Raw genomic sequence first — 16085 nt, 5'->3', positions numbered from 1 at the left:
ATAAACCGAGAGACTTGAGGCAAGTCGTGTTCTCTCTCTTTCCTCTCAGTATTTAAAAGTGAAAAATTATACAGCCACAAGAGTGGCTGTCTACTATAGCCATCATGGATTTTTTGCATTCTGCAATGTTAAACTGAAAATACCCACCCATACCATACTGCTGCTTCCCATAACTCATTTCAAAACAAAACCTTACAAAACTTATAGTCCTGAACTCAGAAACACTTGCTTAAGAGCACTCTAAATTTTCATGGCGATTCACAAAACAGACAAGAGAGAATTGAGAGTTCAAGTGTAAACCTCTGTTGCATTTTTTTCTGTCACTGTTCTCATAATTCGTTGAAATAAATTAAAAATCAGCCATGTTCACAGAGTAACTGCAATCCTATTACTGACCTTGCTCCATACTCTGCCGGTCATCTTCTGAAGTTTAAAAGTAAAAAAAAAATAAAAATGCCTGGCCAATTTTTACTTAATTTAAGAAATTTAGCATTGGAGTGAATAAGCCCAGGCATGCTCAGTAAGAACCAACTGTTAGTGTTCCTAAAGCCAGACTCACAGCTGCTTGGCTTGGCTTATCAGGGGGCCACACCTAGGGCAGACATTTATTTCTGTTTAGACAGTCATGGCTTCCCGCAAAGAATCCTGGGAAGTGTACTTTGTGAAGGGTGCTGAGAAGAGGCTGCTAATCCCCTGATAGAACTCCAGTGACCAGAGTGGTTTAACAGTCAGCTGCTCTGGTTGAAGCTCTGTGAGGGGAAGAGGGCATCTCCTAGCACTCTATATTTTTAATTGACCATGCCCACCTTTCCTTAAGTGGAGCGGTTTATGCATAGCAGGTTGAAAACATGCATCTTGGGCACGCCAAATTTGTTTTTTCCAACAGCTAGTCATTGCTTAAGTAGCAACATATGGTAATCAGTGCGATTTTACATCAAACTTCAGATTCAGATTCAACGGTTAATGCACCCAAAATAGAAACAGAACATAACCTCCAGTTTGAAACACAAAAGCCTGTCTTCACCATCAGATGACATTGACCAATAAAAAGGCTTTGAAATCAATAAAAATAAATTTGACACAGATTCTAGGATGAATAATGAAAGAAATATAATTTTCTAGGTTAGATTCTCTGTAGAATCAGTAGTAACACAGGAAAGAAGCAAAGTAAGAAGAACACCAACAAATATATAACAATGAAATTCTCCATCTTTGGATTTGGCAGGTGTTGCCACCACTCATCATATGCTCAGAGGCACATGCTACCAGATTCTTCCAAGCTACACAGCAAGTGGATTAGACTGTGAAAGACCAACCCAAATTGTGTTTGCATTTTGACAAATTTGTAGGGCAGTAAAATATCTCAGAGAGGAGTTCAGATCTCCTGCTCCCCTGGTACATTCACTATAACTGCCCAATTTCCCTGCTTTTTACAGTTTGATAGAAATATCTGTTGGCTATAGGTACGTTCTTCAACTGCAAGTTTTTTTTTTGGCCTATTAGTGAATTCAAATTTATATCCCACCCTTCCTCCAAAAAGGAGCCCAGGGTGGCAAACAAATGATAAAGCACTAAAAACATCTTAAAAACAAAGCATCTGTAAAAACATCTTTAAAAACAATTCCAATACAGATGCAGTCTGGGATGAGGTATCTACTTAAACGGCTTGTTGAAAGAGTCTTCAGCAGGTGGCGAAAAGACAGAGCCAGCACCTGCCTAGTATTTAAGGGGAGTGCATTCCAAAGGGTAGGTAACACAACACTAAAGGTTTGCTTCCTATGTTGTGCAGAATTGACTTCCTGATGAGATGGTATCTGCAGGAGACCCTCACCTGTAGAGCATATTGATCGACTAGGTATATAAGGGATGAGATGATCTTTTAGGTATTGTGGTCCTTGATTATTGCGTTTTCAAATTCTAATGCAATTTAAAAGAATGTCCAAACAGTGCCCTCTACTGTCTGGCTTAAGAAGTGGCCCTACTTTAAAAGACTTTCAAAAGTCCACAGCAGATCTAAGGGTTACAAGAGACACAGAGCTGCTATCACTCCTTGTCTTTTGCCCCCTCTTCCTGGTAATATTTAATTTTTTTAAAACTTGTGACACAACAAAATTGTGCTGTGCACCTGAGATCACAGACTGACTGTGGTAGGGGTAGAAAATTGCATATCACAATGATGCCACGTCACCCATTGTGTAGAAGTAGCTGCAACTGGGAAGAAAAGGGAAGACATACAGAGCTAAATCAGCAATATGGCTCTTGCAATGTCTAGTCTGGTCCTTAGAGAGCCAGCATGATTGAGTGGATAGACTATTGTACTTGAACCAGAGTGCTAGTCTAGGTATTAGGCCTGCCTCACCATGAAGCTTACTGGATAGCTTGGGGCAAGCCACTATTGCTCAGCCTCATCTACCTCGGGCAGCAGGTGTTGTGAGGATAAACTGGAATAATCTAAGATTTGCCACTCTGAGCTCATTGAAGGAAGGGTGAGAGACATTACAAAAAGGGGGATAGGTATTCTCTTGTTTCTACTCCTGTTCAGATACTCTGTTCAGAATAAGAAGTTACATGAATGACACCAAGACTGTCATTCTTGTTAACTTCCTTGGTTCAAAAGGAAAGCGTTCTGGTGCCTTTCCTCCTTGATTGTAATTTGTACAGTTGTGCAAATATAGCCATTACTATTCTTGGTACTGTAAAATACAAACACCAGATGCAGTTCTAAGATTTTTAAAAGGTGTCTGGAGGATCTAGGAAAATACTGCCATGATATGTCATACCCACTTACCCCAGCAACAAGGAGATACAAATATGAACATGATCCATACAGTCCAGCACCTTGTTTTCCATAGCAAGGAACTTCTGGGAACCCCACAAACAGGATATGGGTAGTAGCCCTACTGCTCTTAGCTGCTGGTATTCAGTGGCATATAGTCGTTGTGACTACGAATCACTGATAGACAAATTCATGAAGGATAAGACTTTTTGAGCTATCCCCACATCGTGCGGCATCCAATTCTACAAATTACTTCAGCACTGGGTGAAGTCTTTTCTTTTCTGTCCCGAATCTCCTGCCAATCAATTTCATTAGGTTCTCTTGAGTTTTAATATTGTAAGAACAACCCCCCACTTTTACGCCCACAAATTTATATCCCGCTCCTCTTCACTAGTAATCTTGGGATGGGTCACAACAATTTAAATATACAATAACCAATAAAGACCAAAAAAACCACAAATGGAAGATTATAATAACCCCAATCTGTTACTTTTTTTCCAGCATGCCTAATTTATGAATCTCTATCATGCCCCTGTTGTCTTTTTTCTAATACCAAGCCCCAAGCTTAGCTTTTTCTTTCAGAGAAGATGCTCCAGCCCCCTATTCATTACAGCCACCCTTTTCTACACCTTACTCAGCTCTAAAATACCCTCTTTGAGATGCAGCAGACAGAACTGTACACAGTATTCCAAGTGTAGTCTCACCATAGGATTATACAGGAAGAGGACCTTTAGTGTTGTGACACCTATCCTTTGGAATTCACCCCACTTAAAGACAGACACCATCTGTGTTATCTTTTTGGTGCCTACTGAAGACCTTAAGTAGAGACCTCATTCCAGTCTGCATCTGTATTGGAATTGTTTAAAATGTTTTGTTTTCAAGTTTTAAAAAATATATATTTAAGATGTTTTTTAGTAATCTTGGGATCGTTTATCATTTGCTTGCTGCTCCGGGCTCCCTTTGGGAGGAAGGATGGCATAACAGAAACAACAACATTACAATACCGGCAGTTTTATTTACGATGCCTTTCTTAATAAAGGAATCCCTTTCCTTTTCTGAATATCTATACTGTTTTCTTTTGGCTGGAACAGTTTTACTTGTTTTTTTAATAATTGTAACTGTTTTATTTGATTTTATAACGGTATATTATATTCTTGTAACTCACTCCGGGACCTTATGATGAAGGGCAAGTAAGAAATCTAACAAAGAAAGTTGTTTGAAACTAACAATTTGACATGAATTGACTCAACACAAAACTATGTGAACAATCGATCTTAAGAAGAGACTGCCTGATCAGGCCAATGGCCCGTCTAGACTAGCATCCTGTTCTCACAATGGCCAGCCAGATGCCCATGGAAGCTCATAAGCAGGACCTGCGTACAACACCATTCTCCCCACTTGGGATTCCAAGCAACTGGCATTCAGAGGTGTATTGCCTCTGACAGTGGTGGTAGTACATAACTACAATGGCTAGTACCTATTGATAGCCTTACTGCATGCCATCCCCTCCCTTCTTAAAAAACCAATCAGATATGCTGTGCAACCATCTTCTCAGTCACACAAATCACTTCTTGATCACCACGATGTGCACAGACAGACATGTAGTAACTCATACACAATGTATGGTGCTACAATGCAGCAGCATGATTAGAACCTGTTGTATTTATTATGCAGACTGAAAACTGGGAAAGCATTGCTCAGCTTTTCTGTTCTGTACAGCAGCTTCCACACAGCTGGCACTATGAGATTAAAATAGTTGCAGCAGGAAAACAGCAAGGAGCAGAAGATGCAGTGCAACTAAGAACTGCCTATTCATTATTAGCAATCTTACATTTGATGGCATAATCTCAATTCACTAGATTCATTCTTGAAAGTGGCATGTAACTATACATGCTTACTAGTGGGAAAACACAGGACGGCGTGAGGGGTGGGGACAGGATTACACAGTTAAATTCTGCTATAATCCATAGTTTATGAATACCTTAAATTGAAGGGTGCAACTCAGCAGTCAACTGCAAACTTTCAGCTGATTTTTTATGCTTTAAGAATTTGAATCAGGATAGAATTGATGTGTCCCAAGAAGATGCAGAGAAAAGAGGTATCACTTGCTATTGCAAAGATTCCAGGCTTTAGCCTTTAGCATCCTATCTATCATATCATGGACAATTCATTCATGGTGAACCATATACAGGATTTGGTCTTAGTTCTATATGCACTGTGTGTGTTATGTGCCTTCAAGTCGATTATGACTTATGGCAACCCTATGGATCAGCGACCTCCAAAAGCATCTCTTGTAAACCACCCTGTTCAGATCTTTAAGTTCAAGTATGTGGCTTCCTTTATGGAGTCAATCCGTATCTTGTTTGGCCTTCCTCTCTTTCTACTGTTTTTCTCAGCATTATTGTCTTTTCTAGTGAATCATGTCTTCTCATGATGTGTCCAAAGTATAACCTCAGTTTCATTATTTTAGCTTCTAGTGATAGTTCTGGTTTGATTTGTTCTAACACCCAATTATTTGTCTTTTTCGCGGTCCATGGTATCTGCAAAACACTCCTCCAACACCACATTTCAAATGAGTTGATTCTTCTCTTATCCACTTTTTTCACTGTCCAGCTTTCACATCCGTACATAGAGATCGGATGCACTACCATTTCACATTTAGTATCAACAGAACATTCTTTTTCATGGAGCATTTAACAAATTCTGGTGGTACAAAAGTGGTTCCTTAAAAAACCAGTTTTAAAGGTATAATTCTAATATATATTTGCAGGGCAAGTGTACACTCAGCAACATACTTCATCAGCTCTCACAGCCATCATTGGCATGATCTGCTGGGCATATAGCAAAATTAGGGGAGAGAAATTCAAGTAGTCTAGAAAGAATCTTTGGAAAATGAAAATTCAAAAAGTTGACATCTACAAAAATCTGCTGACCTAGCCATAAGCAAAGTGACAGTTGGATTTAGTTTTTCCCTTGAAATGCACACAACTTTTTTCCAGTGAACTAAGAACTGGGAATACTCACCAAGAATTCTTGCTTTGCTTTAATGGCTTTAAACACATGCACTTGTATTTTTCTGGGATACTGATTACGTTTGGAAGCCACCTCAACTATTAACTCATCAAGCTGATCTTCAAGGAGTTTGCTATCCGTATCTAATTTACAAAAAAAAATGAAGATATGGTACATAAAATTACTCAGACAGTCTATGTGAAAGTTTCATTTGCAGTATCTCTACAAAAGTTTGTTTTTCCCCTCCGAAAGCTCCCAAGCCCAGTGGTCTTATGCATCCCTCAGCATCTCTGAAACACACATGGATAAAGTATTCCTCTACCCCATACCTAGAGAAGAAGAAATTTAACTACAGCAACCAGGTAAGAACTGAAAAGTGGAAAGATGTATATACTCAATTCCATCTTGATCAGGGACATGTGGAACTATGAATCATAAAGTTCCCTTGTTCAATGCAGAATCTGCAGTGCAAGAGGCAACTACAACATCACTGATAGTTTAGCCTCTGCTTAAATACCTCCAGTGCAGGAGAGTCCACTACCTCCCCAGGTAGTCTGCTCCATTGTCTAATAGTTCTTGCTCCGATCAAGTTTCTACTAATGTTTAGTTGAAATTTCTACACATTGGTTCTAGTCCTGTGCTTTGGAGCAACAAACAAGTCTGTTCCATCTTCCTCATAGAATTTGGTTTCCAAAGCCTTCACCATCTTGGTTGCTCTCCTCTGAAAACACTCTAGTTGGTCAATGTCCTTCTTAACACGTGGCACCAGAACTGGACACAGTACTCTAGATGCAGCCTGACCAGCACAGAATAGAGTGAAGAAGGGCCAGAGAAGATGTATACCACAAGTTGCTGGACTGGGCAACTTGAGGTGCAACTACATTGCAGTTCACAACTGCTACAATTCTGCTAATTGGGATGGGGCTGAACTGGAATGGAAGAGTCTCTGTCTCAACTGACCGGAAAGCAACAGCTTGAAAAGGGAGGTGCCAGCTGAATTAAAAAAGGAACCAACTACTGATAATAAAGTTTTTATTCATGGTTACCAATCAGGACCGGGTGTGAAAATAAGGTGTATGAGCTTAACAGAATGACTAAATTTAACACAGCAAAATTTTTAATTAGCTGTACTTCCATTCTAAAACAAGACACCCAATTTAGATGATTTACTAAAAAATTCAAATCATTTACAAATTACTGCAAAGAGAAATGGGAAACAGTTTCTAAGTAAGGGACCCATACAACTCAAAGATACAGAAAGCACAACAAATATAATTTATTGTGACATAAAATAAAACCCACTTCCTCTAGTTTAGAAAACTTGTGGCATAATGAATGTATTAATCTCTTAGATGCCACAAGTCTTTTTCTTGATTTTGCTGCAAAAAGACTAATATGGCTATCTCTCTTAAGGAGAGGTTTGGTTACTAGCAAGGATATATTTTTGCCACCCAGGGCTCCTACTGGAAGGGCGGGATATAAATTTAATAAAAAATAAATAAATATGTTGAGCAGCCTCTACTGGACAAAAATGGTAACAAGGTAAAAGAAAATATTGGGGAAAGGAGTTGTGAGTTTCTTTTCTTTTTCTTTTAGCCCTACAAAAAGTCCAAATACAGTAGCAACAAAATTTGACAATATTTAAAAACACAAATTATTATTTACATTATATTCTATATTTGGAGTTAGAATGAATATCTAAAGCTTCAACTGCACACAAAAAATTATATAATTTGCATGCAGATGTTAACACTGCAAGAGAGACAGCGTGGCATAGTGGTTAGCGTGTTGAACTATGACCTGGGAGACCAGGGTTCAAATCCCCACACAGCCATGAAGCTCACTGGGTGACCTTGGGCCTGTCACTGCCTCTCAGCCTCAGAGGAACGCAATGGTAAACCACCTCTGAATACCACTTACCATGAAACCCCCTATCCATAGGGTTGCCATAAATTGGAATCCAGTAAACTTAAAAATAACAATAAAAAACTTTAAGTGTGTTAACTTACATATATCCATCTTAATCTAAAAACATGGTTCCCAACATCCATATTATTTTAAACTACGGTTTAACATAGCATGCACACCAGGCCATGGTGTAAATACTATGAAAGCCTGATATAAAAATGATGAAGACCACACAGCCATTGGTGGTTGTTTTCTTAAAACACAGTAGCAATTTGGTTAAATTCATTTTATAGAAGGTATATGCATGCATACACAATCATGAATATGATGGTTTCCCCGTTTGTGAAGTCCCTCCACTGGTGACGTGCACCTGTCTCCCTCATTATTAACATTCAGGAGGGACTTTAAAATATCCCTGTTCACGTAGGCATTTTATGGACAAAAGACAGTGTTTCTGACAACCTTGAAGCTATTAGTGGTGACTATTTTAAAATATTAGATGCTCTTAAAGTTTTAAATGTTTTTTTATCAATTGTATCATTTGGTTACTTCATTGTTTATCTCCCTGCTCTCCTTTGGGAGGAGGGCTTGAATAGAAATGTAATAAATAAATAAAAACAAACAAGAGCAAAAACATGAGTGTTGCCTGTAAAGTACAAATACTGTGACTGCAAGAAGTCCAAGTTCCCATTATCCAGGCTATAAGTAATTCTCAACTCTTAAAAAAGCCTGTTTTTAATCACAAGCACAAACCTTTTAATTCAAGGCCATGGAAAAGCCTATCTTGTACTAATGGCCTGGTTTGGATGCAATGTTATAGTTTAGCACTACATGCACAACCATCAGCAAGCTTCTGGCTCACATACTCCTCTCTCTCCACTCACACAGCTTTGGGGAGTAAATTGGAAGCATCCTCTTCCAGTTTTAAACTAAGCAGAGTACCTCAGTATGTCAAAACAAGAAAAAACTCTATGGTATTTAAACTATGATTTTAGAACAAGCCAGGATCATACAACAAAATTTGGATGCAACAAGGACCTTTGATTAGTTTAAAAGTGAGAGCAAATGTTTCGTATCACCTCCCTGCAGCCAAACTAGAAGGAGAAAAAGGGAGTGCATGTCAAGGACACGTTTCATCCAGCAAAAATACTCAAGGTGCAAAGCAGGTCAAGTGAGGGATGTAGCCTGGGGATTTCAAGCAGCCAATTAGAGAAGCTTGGAGCTGCATTTGGCCACTGGGCCTGAGGTTCCCCTTTCCTGACCTATGGGATATGAAATAACTTATCGGTTATTGCACATAAGGAAAAAAGGACTAAGCACTTTCCACAAGCACATATAACATGAGTACATCACTCAAATGAGGTAGTAGATGTGAAAAGGTTATCTGGTATAATTAAAAGACATATGCAAAAATGCACTCTGAAAATACCTTTGTTGGATTTCACAGAATAAAAATTTTCATTAAGTTAGCACAAAAATAAGAACATAAGAAGAGCCTGCTGGATCAGGCCAGTGGCCCATCTAGTCCAGCATCCTGTTCTCACAGTGGCCAACCAGGTGCCTGGGGGAAGTCTGCAAGCAGGACCTGAGTGCAAGATCACTCTCCCCTCCTGAGGCTTCCAGCAACTGGTTTTCAGAAGCATGCTGCCTCTGACTAGGGTGGCAGAGCACAGCCATCATGGCTAGTACCCATTGATAGCCCTGTTCTCCATGAATTTGTCTAATCTTCTTTTAAAGCCGTCCAAGCTGGTGGCCATTACTGCATCTTGTGGGAGCAAATTCCATAGTTTAACTATGCGCTGAGTAAAGAAGTACTTCCTTTTGTCTGTCCTGAATCTTCCAACATTCAGCTTCTTTGAATGCCCATGAGTTCTAGTATTATGAGAGAGGGAGAAAAACTTTTCTCTATCCACTTTCTCAATGCCATGCATAATTTTATAAGAAGTTATATTCAGACATTCACATACCATTTTGAAGAACATCTGATGACTCCTGCCATGGTTGTCCATTAACAGTGATGTTCTCTTTAACAGCTGTTTCAAAATTCTGTAGAAAAAGTATACATCAGAACGCTTAAAAATATTAATTTCTCTACTGATGTAATATAACACCCAAACTACTTGAATGTTCCCTCATTCTGTTATCTTTTTCCATCTCTATGCATTTATTATCATTATCATTTTATTAACTGAATGTATATCTTGAATGTATATCAGAGTGGGCTCTGTAGAATAAAGTAGCCAACTATGGAGAAGAGCTGATTCACATAACCCTGAAGGCAGAGACCCTCCAACTACAGGTCAATAGCGGCGAAGTAAAATGCCATCATAAATTGATAAAAAGGGATCTGCCTGAGCAGTGGACCCATTCACAACCATTAATGCAGACTCAGCACAATAGCCCAAAACATTTTGGAGCCAAAAAATGAAAACAGTGAATCCATATATATATGAGTGTGAGAGTGTGTGTGAGTGTGTGAGTGTGTGAGTGAGAGTGAGAGAGAGAGAGAGAGAGAGAGAGAGAGAGAGAGAGAGAGAGAGATTAAACAAGGAGAGAATATGAGATTGTCTCAGTTACAGACCCTTTGGACTCTAACATCCAAACTTGAGGAACTGTGGTTTGTTTAAAGTTGAAGCTGGATGGGGAAAGGTAGAAAACACTGCTTATTATTGTCACATATTATACAGCCACGAGAGTAGCTGTATACTTTACCAGTGTGGATTTTTCGCATTCCACAAAGTTAGATTGAAAATACCCCCATGCCATTCTGATCCTTCCCATAAGCTCATTTCAAAACAAATCCTTACAAAACTTATAGTCCTAAACTCAGAAACGCTTGCTTAACAACCCTCTAAATTTTCACGGCGATACACAAAACACTCAGAGAGAATAGAGAGTTCAAAGAGTAAAAAGAGAGAAAAAACCCAGACCCCTTTTGGACTTTCTTCTGCCAGAGTTCTCATAATTTGTTGAAATTAATTAAAAATCAGCCATGCTCACTGAGTACCTGTAATCCTATTACTGACCTTGCCCCATACTCTGACCTTCATCTTCTGCAGTTTAAAAGTTTAAAAAAAAGGCCTGGCTGATTTTTAATTAATTTAAGAAATTCTACATTGAACTCAACGCTAACGTTGGGCATGCACAGTAAGAACTCTCAGTGCTGCTCCACGAGCTAGAGGGAGCCCCAGCTGATGAAGCGTCAAGGCGAGTTAAGCAGCAGAGCGAGTTCGGCAGCAGGGCGAGGAGGCCAGGGCCCCCCACTCTGCCCTTCTGTTCCCTGACCTCAACTAAACCGCAGTCTCCAACCCACTGACGTAATAAACCTTAAACAAAACGATGCAGGTAAGAAGCCAGCAGGGGTGTGGGGGCTTTCCAGTGTTTTGCACCGCCTGCAGCATGTACGACTATCTGCCTGTTGGACAGAAGTCGTGGGTGTGCTCTCGGTGCAATGAGCTCCTGGCTCTCCGGGAACGACTTCATTTCCTTGAGGCCAAGGTGGCGGACCTGGAAAAGCTGAGAGAGGCAGAGAGGTGTGTGGAGGAGGCCTTCAGGGACGTTATAGCTGTGTCCCACTCCAACGATGATAGCTCTCCTGCTATCATGGACAACGATGGTCTCGGGGAAGGAGAGCATCCAGCTGAGGAAGAGGGAAACGATCCCTTAGAAGGGACCCATACCTTGGGGGATGAGCAGCTATCCTCTCGTGCCGAGGATATATCTCCAGGGAGTGGAGGGATCCTTGTAGTGGGTGATTCGATCATTAGGAACATAGACAGTGGGGTGTGTGATGGGCGTGTAGACCGCAAGGTGTTTTGCCTGCCTGGTGCGAAGGTTGCGGATATCGCCCGTCGTTTAGATAGTTTGGTAGACAGTGCTGGGAAGGAGTCAGTGGTCGTGGTGCACATCGGCACCAACGACATGGGGAAATGCAGCCGTGAGGTCCTGGAAGCAAAATTTAGGTTGCTAGGTAGGATGCTGAAAGCCAGTACCTCCAAGGTGGCTTTCTCTGAAATGCTACCGGTTCCACGCGCAGGACCAGCCAGACAGGCCCAGCTTCGCAGTCTCAATGCGTGGATGAGACGATGGTGTCGGGTGGAAGGGTTTGGATTTGTTAGGCACTGGGGAACATTTTGGGACAAGCCGGGCCTGTACAAAAGGGACGGGCTCCACTTGAACCAGAATGGAACCAGACTGCTGGCACTTAAAATTAAAAAGGTGGCAGAGCAGCTTTTAAACTGACTGAGGGGGGAAACCCGACAGGAGCTGAGAAAGGTCCGGTTCGGAATAAACCTCCCCCCTGGGATAAAAACCAAAGAAATGATGAAATTTTAAAAGGGGTAGGCCTAGAAGTAGGCATTGTGAGAGCAGGGGCACAGGATATAAATTCAGAAGAGCAAAATTACCACAGGCCTAACCACAAGTGCCAAAGACACTTGAAGAGAGACACTGCTTACAAGTGCCTGTACGCTAATGCTAGGAGCCTGCGAACCAAGATGGGAGAACTGGAGTGCTTGGTCTTAGAGGAGAGCATTGATATAGTGAGCATAACGGAGACCTGGTGGAATGGAGAAAACCAGTGGGATACAGTTATCCCTGGATATAAACTATATCGGAAGGACAGGGAAGGACGTATTGGTGGCGGAGTCGCTCTATACTTGAAAGAAGGCATTGAATCCAGCAAGCTCGAAACCCCAAAAGAGGCAGACTCCTCCACAGAATCATTGTGGGTGGTGATACCATGCCCCAGGAGGGACTTAATACTGGGAACGATCTACGGTCCCCCTGATCAAAATGCTCAGGGAGACCTTGAGATGAGATATGAAATTGAGGAAGCATCCAAACTAGGAAATGTGGTAGTAATGGGTGACTTCAACTACCGGGACATAGACTGGCCGCATATGTGTTCCAGTCATGACAAAGAAGCAAAGTTTCTAGATATTCTAAATGACTATTCCCTAGACCAGTTGGTCATGGAACCGACCAGAGGGACGGCAACCCTGGACTTAATCCTCAGTGGGGACCGGGACCTGGTGCAAGATGTAAGTGTTGTTGAACCGATTGGGAGCAGTGACCACAGTGCTATTAAATTAAACATACATGTAACTGGCCAATTGCCAAGAAAATCCAACACGGTCACATTTGACTTCAAAAGAGGAAACTTCACAAAAATGAGGGGATTGGTAAAAAGAAAGCTGAAAAACAAAGTCCAGAGGGTCACATCACTCGAAAATGCTTGGAAGTTGTTTAAAAACACTATATTAGAAGCTCAACTGGAGTGCATACCGCAGATCAGAAAAATTACCGCCAGGGCCAAGAAGATGCCAGCATGGTTAACGAGCAAAGTCAAGGAAGCTCTTAGAGGCAAAAAGTCTTCCTTCAGAAAATGGAAGTCTTGTCCAAATGAAGAAAATAAAAAAGAACACAAACTCTGGCAAAAGAAATGCAAGAAGACAATAAGGGATGCTAAAAAAGAATTTGAGGAGCACATTGCTAAGAACATAAAAACCAACAACAAAAAATTCTATAAATACAGTCAAAGCAGGAGACCATCTAGGGAGACGATTGGACCCTTGGATGATAAGGGAGTCAAAGGTGTACTAAAGAACAATAAGGAGATTGCAGAGAAGCTAAATGAATTCTTTGCATCTGTCTTCACAGTGGAAGATATAGGGCAGATCCCTGAACCTGAACTAACATTTACAGGAAGGGATTCTGAGGAACAGACAAATAGTGGTAACGAGAGAGGAAGTTCTAAGCTTAATGGACAATATAAAAACTGACAGATCACCGGGCCCGGATGGCATCCACCCGACAGTTCTCAAAGAACTCAAATGTGAAATTGCCGATCTGCTAACTAAAATATGTAACTTGTCCCTTGGGTCCTCCTCCGTGCCTGAGGACTGGAAAGTGGCAAATGTAACGCCAATCTTCAAAAAGGGATCCAGAGGGGATCCCGGAAATTACAGGCCAGTTAGCTTAACTTCTGTCCCTGGAAAACTGGTAGAAAGTATTATTAAAGCTAGATTAACTAAGCACATAGAAGAACAAGCCTTGCTGAAGCAGAGCCAGCATGGCTTCTGCAAGGGAAAGTCCTGTCTCAGTAACCTATTAGAATTCTTTGAGAGTGTCAACAAGCATATAGATAGAGGTGATTCAGTGGACATAGTGTACTTAGACTTTCAAAAAGCGTTTGACAAGGTACCTCACCAAAGGCTTCTGAGGAAGCTTAGCAGTCATGGAATAAGAGGAGAGCTCCTCTTGTGGATAAGAAATTGGTTAAGAAGCAGAAAGCAGAGAGTAGGAATAAACGGACAGTTCTCCCAATGGAGGGCTGTAGAAAGTGGAGTCCCTCAAGGATCGGTATTGGGACCTGTACTTTTCAACTTGTTCATTAATGACCTAGAATTAGGAGTGAGCAGTGAAGTGGCCAAGTTTGCTGATGACACTAAATTGTTCAGGGTTGTTAAAACAAAAAGGGATTGCGAAGAGCTCCAAAAAGACCTCTCCAAACTGAGTGAATGGGCGGAAAAATGGCAAATGCAATTCAATATAAACAAGTGTAAAATTATGCATATTGGAGCAAAAAATCTGAATTTCACATATACGCTCATGGGGTCTGAACTGGCGGTGACCAACCAGGAGAGAGACCTCGGGGTTGTAGTGGACAGCACGATGAAAATGTCGACCCAGTGTGCGGCAGCTGTGAAAAAGGCAAATTCCATGCTAGCGATAATTAGGAAAGGTATTGAAAATAAAACAGCCGATATCATAATGCCGTTGTATAAATCTATGGTGCGGCCGCATTTGGAATACTGTGTACAGTTCTGGTCGCCTCATCTCAAAAAGGATATTATAGAGTTGGAAAAGGTTCAGAAGAGGGCAACCAGAATGATCAAGGGGATGGAGCGACTCCCTTACGAGGAAAGGTTGCAGCATTTGGGGCTTTTTAGTTTAGAGAAAAGGCGGGTCAGAGGAGACATGATAGAAGTGTATAAAATTATGCATGGCATTGAGAAAGTGGATAGAGAAAAGTTCTTCTCCCTCTCTCATAATACTAGAACTCGTGGACATTCAAAGAAGCTGAATGTTGGAAGATTCAGGACAGACAAAAGGAAGTACTTCTTTACTCAGCGCATAGTTAAACTATGGAATTTGCTCCCACAAGATGCAGTAATGGCCCCCAGCTTGGACGGCTTTAAAAGAAGATTAGACAAATTCATGGAGGACAGGGCTATCAATGGCTACTAGCCATGATGGCTGTGCTCTGCCACCCTAGTCAGAGGCAGCATGCTTCTGAAAACCAGTTGCCGGAAGCCTCAGGAGGGGAGAGTGTTCTTGCACTCGGGTCCTGCTTGCGGGCTTCCCCCAGGCACCTGGTTGGCCACTGTGAGAACAGGATGCTGGACTAGATGGGCCACTGGCCTGATCCAGCAGGCTCTTCTTATGTTCTTATGTTCTAAAAGCCAGACTCATAACTGCTTGGCTTGGCTAATCAGGGTGCCACGTCCATGCCAGACCTTTATTTCACTTGAGTCAGTCATGGCTTGCCCCAAAGAATCCTGGGAAGTGTACTTTGTGAAGGGTGCTGAGAGGAGACTGCTATTCCCCTGACAGAGTTCCAGTGGCCAGAGTGGTCCAACAGTCAGCCGCTGACTGAATCTCTGTGAGGGGAACAGGGCGTCTTCTGGCAACTCTCAGCACCCTTCACTAACTACACTTCCCAGGATTCTTTGAGAGAAGCCATGACTGTCTAAAGTGAAATAAAGGTCTGGCGTGGATGTGGCCACACCAGACCTTTAAGCTTTGGTTTAAATTTGGGTGGGAGGCTACATGTGTCTGATGTTGTTATGTGCCTTCAAGTTGATTATGACTTATGGCAACTATATGAATCAGTGATCTCCAAGAGCATCTGTCATGAACCACCCTGTTCAGATCTTGTAAGTTCAGGTCTGTGGCTACCTTGATGGAATCAATCCATCTCTTGTTTGGCCTTCCTCTTTTTCTACTCCCTGCTGTTTTCCCAAGCATTATTGTCTTTTCCAGAGAATCACATCTTCTCATGATGTGTCCAAAGTATGATAACCTTAGTTTCATCATTTTAGCTTCTAGTGACAGTTCTGGTTTAATTTGTTCTAACACCCAATTATTTGTCTTTTTTGCAGTCAATGGTATGTGCAAAGCTCTCCTCCAACACCGCATTTCAAATGAGTTGATTTTTCTCTTATCCGCTTTTTTCACTGTCCACAACTTTCACATCCTTACATAGAGATTGGGAATACCATGGTCTGAATGATCCTGACTTTAGTGTTTAGTGATACATCTTTGCATTTGATGCAATGCCCATGCAACATGTGCCTGCTATAGAATAAAAAGGTGGGGGGAAAGC

General features: G+C 41.4%; 1 protein-coding gene across 1 annotated transcript in view; it reads right to left on the bottom strand.

The window, feature by feature from the left end:
- Positions 1–16085, bottom strand: part of NSL1 (NSL1 component of MIS12 kinetochore complex) — a 37348-nt gene that overhangs the window by 17573 nt on the left and 3690 nt on the right. Inside the window, exons 2-3 of the mRNA XM_061625258.1 lie at positions 9664–9742; positions 5801–5931 (exon numbers count right to left, since the gene is read on the bottom strand). Of these exons, the coding sequence (XP_061481242.1) occupies positions 5801–5931; positions 9664–9742 (210 nt within the window). The remainder of the gene's footprint in view (positions 1–5800; positions 5932–9663; positions 9743–16085) is intronic.

The sequence above is a fragment of the Rhineura floridana genome, chromosome 4 (assembly GCF_030035675.1).
Source record: "Rhineura floridana isolate rRhiFlo1 chromosome 4, rRhiFlo1.hap2, whole genome shotgun sequence".
NCBI classification, from domain to species: domain Eukaryota; kingdom Metazoa; phylum Chordata; class Lepidosauria; order Squamata; family Rhineuridae; genus Rhineura; species Rhineura floridana.
Note: the sequence above shows the minus strand (reverse complement) of the source record. Positions and strands in the feature narration are given on the sequence as shown.